The following is a 9,808-nucleotide window of genomic DNA, read 5'->3' as shown; positions in this document are numbered from 1 at the left end:
ATTTATTTGGAAATATGAAGTTTTAATTTGTTGAAATTTTTCTAAACATTTGTAGTTTCAAAAACCTATATGCCTATACAGTGCGTATCGAAAAAAACGGGACAGATTTGAAAAGTCTATAAATTTTTTGTTTCAAATTATGACATCTATATATTGGTGTTAAAAGGTGCTCTGATGTCTTATCTTTCAAATGCCATTAAAAAAAAATAGTTTTATTCATGCTTGAGCGAACACGGAATGTTTTTGTTTGGGGTTAAAAAGGAATCTTGCGCCAAAATGGCATAACATGATAAATATGATGATCGGACTTCTTGCTATTCAGCAGACTTTCTTTTAACCTTTTAATTATCTTTGACATAATTTTCGAATTATGCTGTTAAAATTCATTTTCGAATCTGTTTATTTGCCTATATTGTTCTGTTTTTTTTTTAATATGTTCTCTTTTAGCTTTCAATATTCGTTCTAAGCAAAAACAAAATTTTTAAACCGAAGTATGGGAAAGCGTGTATTTTTTTAATCCTTCCATTGTGTGCTACAAAGGTTATGGTGCTTTTGAACAGTGGCATACAGATTGGTGGGGGCTCGGGGTGTTACCCCCCCCCAATAAAAAAGTGGAAAGGGAATACAAGGAAAGATAGAAAGTGAAAAATGATATATTTTCTAAATATTTTGTCAAAATCTATCACAGAATTGGATATTTAAAAAAGTGGAAATTTTTGCTTGCTCGCTCACAACTATTTAAATACATTTTATCCGATCTGCCATATCTAGCTCCTTCAAAATTTACTCAATACATTGCCATTGAAAGACATGAATCCTTTCCTGTTTGCCCTGTCAAGCACTTAATTAAACTTGGTCAAGGAATCAATAACCCCTTGAAAATAGGATTCATGTTTTTCTATTATAAAGGTACCATAACGTGATTTTTTTCACCTAATAAAATACGATTTGAATAACTACAACTTCTCCCAATTAACATGATTAATAACGCAAATCTTCTTCCTTGGGTCGACAAAAGTCTTCTTTTCTTACTTATGAAGGAAAATTCAAAGGTTAAAGAAGTTTTAATGAAAAAACAAAATAATTTAAGTAAATAAATACATTTGTAAATAAAATTTGACAGCATAATTCGAAAATCATGGCGAAGATAATGAAAAGGTTAAAAGGAAGCCTGCTGATTAGCAAAAAGTCTGATCATCAAATTTCTAATTTCTGCCATTTTGGCGCAAGCCTCTTTTTGAACCCCCGACCAAAACGTCCCGTGTTCGCTCAAGCATGAACAATTTTTTTTAAATGGCATTTCAAAGATAAGATTTCAGAGCATCTATTAACATCTAAATATAGATATCATAATTTGAAACAATTTTTTTATAGACTTTTCAAAACTGTCCCGTTTTTTTATACGCACTGTATGGGGGTGCACATTTTCGCCAAACAGTCTGGCAAACTGACACTAACATTGGTGTGAAAAAGCACAGTTACTTAAAGAGATCGATGCATACTGCGGACTGAAAATAGTATACAAATTCACAAAAAACAAAATGATGAAAATTTCATCAAAATCTGATAATAATAAATAGCAAAGTTTTGGCGTGTGTGCCAGGTCTATGTAATACATGAAATATCGAGACATTATTTATCCTATTAATCCTCACCCCCATCGAGCCTTTGTCGAACGCAGTATGGATCCGCCCCTGAATAAAAATTCACTAAAGGCGGACGAAAATCCCCCCCCCCCCCCATTGCGATCGACATTGCCAGAGCCGCTTGCGCGCGCTGCCGAGGTTGTCTGAATTACACATAATAGTCAATAGAACCAAATCCGCCGAGGAACCAAATCTGCAAACTTCAAGCCGCGTCAAACCCGGCGGATATGGTTCCGATTAAAAACGATATCGAATCCGCCGCTACACCGGCCGGTTGAGGTCACTGATCTCAGTGGTTGACTTGAGGTAGGCGAATTAACGCGAACGAAGTTGGAAACTGAACTCTGTCCCAAGATGCGATCACAGGTAAAATATTTTGAAAATTATTTATTCATTCAAACTATTGACTCTACCTTTTCAAACAATTTATATTTGTTAATTGATATGAGTTTGTACGGGGTCACGATCACCTCGGGCTTCGCGGGCTGGCTCAGTCATACTCATAGGACTCAGCTCCGGTCCCTCGCCATGCCCATGGGCATGGCCCATGCCACGATGGGCGGATGAAGACGCCAGGGCCAGCGCCACTGCCACTGCGAGTCCTGTGTCCGCGGCCGACCTAGGTCCTAGCCACTCACACGTATTGCGAGGTTAGTATTAGTATACTATACTGGGTCCTAGCCTTGACTAGCCAGGCGGCTTCTAGAGAGTAAAAATCATTTACTAACGTAAGGTCACTCTCATTACGTTAGTAAATGATTTTTACTCTCTAGAAGTGACCTTACGTTAGTAAATGATTTTTACTCTCTAGAAGCCGCCTGGCTAGCCTTGACTGAGAAGTTGAAGACTCCATGATGATATTTTTTAATATTTTGACATATACTTCTTCATCATCAGATCATGAAGCCTTGAACCGCCTGCCATATATGTATAAGAGACATTTGTAAACAAAGATGGATTTCCCTAAGACCCTAGGAAGTCCATCTTTTAAAGATAAAAATCACGTAGGCCTAAATGTTTTTTATTTTATTTATTTTTACATCTTCATACGCCTAATGCGATTAGCGATGTTACAAAATGCCGTTATGAAGAACAATTTATAGATAAAAATTATTATTTAACAAATACTAAAATTTTAAGACGTGATTATGAATAATTATTATTATCAATTATAATTCCTTGGTTAAGCAGACAACATTCAACACCAGCGCTCAACACGAACTGCCGGAAATACATCATATTTTCCTAGGTCAATCTCAACACCAGTATCATTTCAAGTACGGTGTTGACTGTTGTGGCTGGTGTTGGTGTTGTCATACACCAGATTTCAACACCGTACTTGCAGAGCTACCAAGTCTCACGCATTGTGAGCGAGACTCACGCATCCAGGGTCCGTCTCACGCATGGCACCCTTTTTTCTCATGCATCGGGACCCGACAGAATAAAAAAGGAGAAAAAGTAGCATTATTCGCTAAATTATACGCATTGGCCGACCGCCTTCGCACGCCGTCGCGTCTACCCCGGCACGCGAGACGAATCGAGAGTGCAGTCAGTGCACAGCTAGTCCGTGATACGATGAATCGCTTGCGTGCATCGCATGGTATTGTAGTATGGATCGATATCATGATGAAGCCCATATCTTGCGCGCGCGCGCAGAGACGCCGAGTCATGAAAATCTCACGCATAACATTTTTTTGAACTTGGCATCTCTGTACTTGAAATCACCCAATGAACAAGGACCGGTTCTGTAATATTCATAATACTCACTGTGTGGGGAAATGAGGTTGGCAATGTTTGGCTTATTTTCTCTTGTTCTTGGGGGAAAAAGGAAAACTTTCTTGCAATTTTACTTTCCACCAATAGACGGCATACACAAAAAGTTTTTTTATCTTTCATTTTAATCATAGGTCCTATCTCTGTATAAGTTGCTGCAGAGAACAAGTCAAAGCACTTTTCTTGGAGATTTTAAAGCTCTTGAAGGTAATTATTTCTTATTTTCAAAACAGGGTAGTGACACTATAGACCAGGGGCATCGATCCGTTTTTCAGATGGGGGGGGGGGGGGGAAATCATGAGTCACAAATCAACATTACAAAGGCGCTCGATCGCACAAAACAAACAAACTCACACATATTATACATATAAATATTGAACATTCTGAGCAGTGTTTGTGATCTTGAACAAGATGTGTATGTAACTAAATAATTACTGCGAGAGCAAAGTGCAAGCATTATTTTTTTTTACGTTCTGGGCCTGAAAAGGGACATTTTAAGGACAGTTTTCAGTTACCCATGAAAACAAAACATAATTCAATAATCAAATAATGCGAATGCTAATCGCGAGCAGAAAATTTTGTCATTCCGCGTAAAAACAGGAAATTCTAGGCACTTTTTGTAATCATGCACAAAATCGGTATATAAATAAATAATTTTTATTGATGCGAGCACGAAGTGTAAGCGAGAATACATTGACAGTTAGACCTGAAAATCGGACACTCTGTTAATGTTTTGGAAATCATGAAAAGGATGGGTAATTGGGTATCTTCTAAATACATTTCTTTTATTATGAAAGTCAATGTGAGTGTGAAGCGCGAGCTGCAAAAAAATATTTTCTATTGTGAAAAAGGGTCAATTTATGCACTATTGCAAGCACTGTGTAGGGAAATTGAGAAGTGGATATGGATCACAATGAATAAATGGTGCGAGCACAAGGCGCGAGCTGATATATTATTAGTGTTACATGTATTTTGATTTAGAACCGGGATATAAAGACATGTCATCATATATGAAAATGATGACCATCCTCCTATTCCTCTTCCTAAGCTCAAGATGAAACTTGTTGATATTCCAATCTGAAAAAGGAATAATTTGATTATTAGGAATTCGTGGATATATTATTGTCTTATTTATTAATCTTTAAGCCTAATGAGAGCACAAAATTTGTTGATATTAAGGTCGAAAACTGGACATTTTAAGCACTATTATAACGATGAATAGCATGCATGGGTTAATACATTTTTAACAATCGATGCGAGCGCAAATCTCGAGCTGAAATTTTTGATCAACTGTCATGGAAAGGTTTTTTTAAGTAGTTGTTAGAATTAATTTAGAGATAAAAGAAACTCACCTGGATCCGCCTATGAAAAAAAGGGTTTGCCATTTTCTTGTTTATTCATTGGCAGAAAAGAATTCTATGCCTATATGATGAGATTCCTGTGTAAATATAGGACCTATCTTTACAAAAGTTGCAATGATAGATGGAATAATTTTCCACGTGGAGCGCGCATGATTTTGTACTGGACTATAGATCAGCCATTCTTTTGTGACTCGTGATATTGACACAAAATTTCAACTTCTTAAGATTAATTGCTTGAAATTTGTATATATTGCAGTCTTGTTTTTCCTTTTTATTTTAATCAATGTATTGATAATACACATTGCCCAACAAAAATTTTGAATTTGTAGTAGTTTTTGTAGGATATATTTCAATTTGTTTGTTGTGACTCGCGTGACATGACACTATTGAAGATTCCTGACCTGCTTACTGTATTTGTCTAAAATTTCCTAAGAAGATAATCACCAGATTTTGATAAAATTCATTTATTATGTTAAAAATTCATTGATGCCCGACTTATTGTTTTGAAAATGTGACACAGTAGTGTGACTCGTGTGACAAGTATTGAACAAATTATCATGATTTTATACAGTAAAATGGCAAAAATTCATTCAAACTGAACATTTATGGATATTTGCATCCCCTTTATCTGTAAAACAAAGGAATGTTAAAGTCTGACGCTCTGTTACATGACATACTTACATGAAAGTTTACATGTGGGATTACATATTGTAATCCCATATGTGTTATTTATAGCATTCAACAAAGTTTTCTAAATAAAAGTAATCATTCAGGCCAAAATACTTGACATCTGTAGACCTAAAAAATCACAATCATCCTTTTTCCCAAATATGCTGCTCATTTTATAATATGTGGCTCAAGTGACTTACCCTAAAAAACCTTAATGTGACTCCCGTGACCGCACTTTAAGGGTTTTTCATAATGAATGGGTCTCCAGTTGGCAATCTTCTTTGCTGGTTTGATTTAGGACTACATGTATATGCTCCTTACTTTTTATCAATGACAAATTATGCTGCCTAATACTTTAAGTAAACTAAACTATGTATTTTTGTGACTGGCGTCAGTCGCGTGACACATTTTCAAGGGTGTTTTTAACTTGAAATATTGTCAAGCTCTGTTTAAAAAATTGCAAAAAAAACAAAGTGATAAGTAAAAATGGCTATATGACAGAATACAAAGAATAGTGAATTTATACACAACAGAACAGGTTTTTATTAGTGTTATTAAAAAAGTTACAAAAAGATGTACTTTTTCATGCAAATTTGACATCTCTGTAGGATCATGTATCTCGGTCATTTGTCAGTGAAAGGCAGTGAAAAATCAGATTTACACCTTATGGATAATTGGATATGTACCTAGCAAAAAATAAATATTCTTCATTGGTTGGTTTAACTTAAAATTTGAAGCCTAGGGTGTCTACTTAAATGGAATGGCTGATATATGTAAAAACGAATGTGTTTGGTTAATTTGCTGATTTCTGTGGAACATTCCAATTTTTTTTTTGCACTTGCGGAATTATGGGGGGGGGGGGGGACAAAACAATATGCTTGCCACCTGAATATTTTCATTGGTGGGGCAATCGTCCCCCTAGCCCCCCCCCCCCCCCGGATCAACGCCTCTGCTATAGACATTTTTTCATTGGGGGCTGGTCTTTTGTTTTGTTTTTATTTATTTGTATTTTGTGTGGTAAAACATGCTGATCTCACATTTTTTCTTGAAATGTATGCATTTATTTTTAAAGAAATGCTGATATTTCGCAACTTTTGTCTCAAACTTGAGTTTTAATTTTTCTTCTAGCTGCAAAATTAAGGATTCAGGATGAATTCAAATCAAATAAGGATGTCACTGATCCCAAGGCTATAAAGAAGGTACATATATTCATAAGTGTCACAATTTTTTTTTAAGTTTTGGAGACTGTTTGGGTAAATTATGTCTTTAGAGATATATATTGAACAATGGGCTATTTCAATTTAAATAAAAAAAGATTTTCCATGACATGGTGAATTTTATTTCAATTATATAATTTATCATATGTATCACTATCATATCCATTCACAGACCAGCATGGATATACCTATACTTTTTTTTCAATTCCTAATTTTGAAATGAAAATATATAAATATTTGTATGTATTGTAGTACAGTGTTTTCTGGAATGCTATTGACCATTCTTTATTGGCAAGGAGGATCCAAATGATTGTAGTGAACAGTTTTCTCGGATAATTGATTCTTTTATCACATTATGAATGTTTACTAAATAATTGCCTTTTTTCTGTTTATTTGTTACATTTAAAAAGAAAGTGTACTCATTTTGGATTTAATGTATTCATTTTTTCTCTCTACTAGTTATTGAAGACAGGTGAAGATGTTCAATTATTGCTCAAGACATCTGTTGCTCAAGGTATTCACAAGGAAAATGGCAAATACTGTAAGTACGCTCAAACAATTATATAAAGTATTTGATCTTTAATAATGGTGATTAGAATTTATTTGGATTTTTTCCATTAGATTTGGAAAATAATCTCCAGCTAATCCTCCCACTGAACACAACAAGTGTTTAAATATATGTGAATGAATTCGGAGATTGACTAAGGGGTAACCTTACCAGCAACCATACCATACCTTTATGGTTATTTGTGTCTAATCTGTATATTTATATCTTGTTTATTTTCTTTCTTTTTTTCCCAAACCCATCAGCACTGAGAATTCATGAACATCTTCTGAGGGAGGATAATGCACCCTTGCCATGCAAAAAGGAAAACAAGGATGCAAGTGAAACTAAAAGATGAAGTTACGATGGTGATCAGTGGACATCCTGCCTTTTGGGCTTTGACATGATGAGTTAACATTCGTGTTGCATTTTGATGTACCTTGGACAATATGAGGACATTGATGGAACGATGAGGTGCTATACAGAGAGAGTACACAAATTTCAGCTTTAAAATGAGCTAGGAAAGTTTGGTCTGTATCAACGAATTACAGATTGTGGTGCATGTTGTATATTCAATACAAAGTTTGAGCATGGTGCCTTCTGTTGATAGATCCAATTACTGGATGGATGCTCATTCATATCTCTACTATTTATGTATACTCCAGGGCCTATTGTTGTTTGGGTTTTTTTATGAATACATACATAATTACCCCAATATCATATTAGCTCACTCATTTCATTGTTTTCTCTCACAAAAATTTTGCAATATCAAACAAAAGTAAATTTATTAATAAATTTCCTTTCATTAAATCAATTACTAGTAATATATTCATTTTGTTGATAATTAGCTATGATACAAGCTGTATGATAACATACATAAGAGAAGTGCTGTTTATGGATGATAGCAAATATATTCCATTTTTAATGTGAACATTGCTTATCAGCCTAATGGAATAAGTGATTTATATTTATATAATGCACATCTTTGTGATATTCCTTGATTATTTTCTGTCCTTAAAGCTATGATTTTGAGGTATCACTTTTTACTGAAGCTTTAAAGTGCCATTGACTTGTCAAGATGGCAAATTGTCTCATGAAAAGTTGTATGTCAACATGACGAGTTATGTTATCTTGTTTGTTTTACCATGCATAACAAAAACTAAATTGACAGAATAAAATGTTACATTGATAATAAACAAATAATACACAGTAGGAACTAAGCATAAACAAAATATGTTTGAAGTGCAGAGTGCCTAAATAACATTGTAGGTAAGTAATTCGTTTAACTGAATATTCTCAAAATAAGCATTAATAAAAACCAGAACAAAAACTAAATAAAAAAAAATGCATCTATTGAGATATATTATTAAGTGGACATATGAAAAGATATATTGCCTATATGCCGAAAATTTGACAAGTTGGGATTGAAGTATATAATATTCCCTATATGGCAATGGCAGGTGCATACATTTCGATTGTGTGCAGTCAAGAATTCATCTACATTTGGTTTGAATATACAAAGAGAAATTTTCACAGCCACTTAATGGTAAAATAAAATTTTGATAATAGAGGGTGTGGGGTTGGAATGGACTATTCAGATGGAAGAGGGACATGCCGAAATGATTAGTTTAAACAAGGATCCATTATGAGAGAGAGATTGAACAGTGTTGCAATGGAATATTCAGATAGAAGAAAGGGAAAATTGAAACAAAAGAGATTGATGGACAGAAAGTTGAATCAAAGATAGATGGTGAGAGATGCGGGAAAAAAAGAGATGTGAGTGGACTGAATAGGAATGATTGTGTTTTTAAGAGAAGAGAGATAATTGGATCTTCAGTTGAAATGAAAGAATTACATATAAAATTTCGTTGTTTATGTACAAGTCCTTAAATATCCTAATACCACAATATATTTCATGCACATTTTCTCCAGTTGTACAGGCGCGGTTCTAGACTAATTTTTTTTTTTTTAGGGGGGGCTTCTGGCGGCTTGAAAAATTTTCAACGTTGGTTTTTTTCAATACAATGAAAATGGCCTATTGTGGATAGCCTTCTACACACCAAACAGCTAGTCCCCAGTGGCGTACCGTGGGTCACGGCATTGGGGGGGCACCATCAAAAATTTTGAGTCACCTAGTGAGCGCGCTCAGTTGCCAGGTATACTGACCTAAAAGAGACATTTTAAGGACAGTGCCATTAAACGGATATGTATCTCACTGATCATGCGAGCGCGAAGCGCGAGCTGAAAAATTTTGACATTTAGACCTAGAAAGGGACATTATAAGCAAATTTTCGTTATCATGTAACATACCTGTCTTGCTAAACAGACAATACGAGCGCGATCGAGCACAAGCTGAAATTTTTGTATATATTGACCCCAAACAGGGAAATTTTAAGGACTTTATTTTAGGAATCAATTAAAGGTAAATTGTGTCATTGGTTTATTTCAAAACTTTCTTTTAAATTTCACTCTTTGCTTTCCACGATATTCATAAACAAGTTCTGAGTCCATACAATGTATTGCATTGGCCAGAAAGAACTGTTTTTATTCTCAAAAAAATATATAAAGATGAGAAGATTTGCCGAGTGAGCTTTTTTT

General features: G+C 34.7%; 1 protein-coding gene across 1 annotated transcript; it reads left to right on the top strand.

The window, feature by feature from the left end:
* The first annotated feature begins 1,781 nt into the window (after positions 1-1,781).
* Positions 1,782-8,422, top strand: LOC129256145 (complex III assembly factor LYRM7-like). The gene is made up of 5 exons (XM_064097619.1): positions 1,782-2,012; positions 3,554-3,626; positions 6,578-6,648; positions 7,126-7,207; positions 7,477-8,422. The coding sequence occupies exons 1-5, from the start codon at positions 2,001-2,003 to the stop codon at positions 7,566-7,568; spliced, it is 330 nt and encodes a 109-aa protein (XP_063953689.1). The 5' UTR covers positions 1,782-2,000; the 3' UTR covers positions 7,569-8,422.
* The last annotated feature ends 1,386 nt before the right edge of the window (positions 8,423-9,808 follow it).

The sequence above is a fragment of the Lytechinus pictus genome, chromosome 3 (assembly GCF_037042905.1).
Source record: "Lytechinus pictus isolate F3 Inbred chromosome 3, Lp3.0, whole genome shotgun sequence".
Classification (NCBI taxonomy): Eukaryota; Metazoa; Echinodermata; class Echinoidea; order Temnopleuroida; family Toxopneustidae; genus Lytechinus; species Lytechinus pictus.
The sequence above is the reverse complement of the archived record's forward strand: the minus strand, read 5'-3'. Positions and strand labels throughout refer to the sequence as shown.

Coding starts and splice junctions, on each gene's coding strand:
- LOC129256145 (XM_064097619.1), top strand. Junction 3,627..6,577: donor AGATTTTAAAGCTCTTGAAG/GTAATTATTTCT, acceptor TTTTTCTTCTAG/CTGCAAAATTAAGGATTCAG. Junction 7,208..7,476: donor CAAGGAAAATGGCAAATACT/GTAAGTACGCTC, acceptor CAAACCCATCAG/CACTGAGAATTCATGAACAT.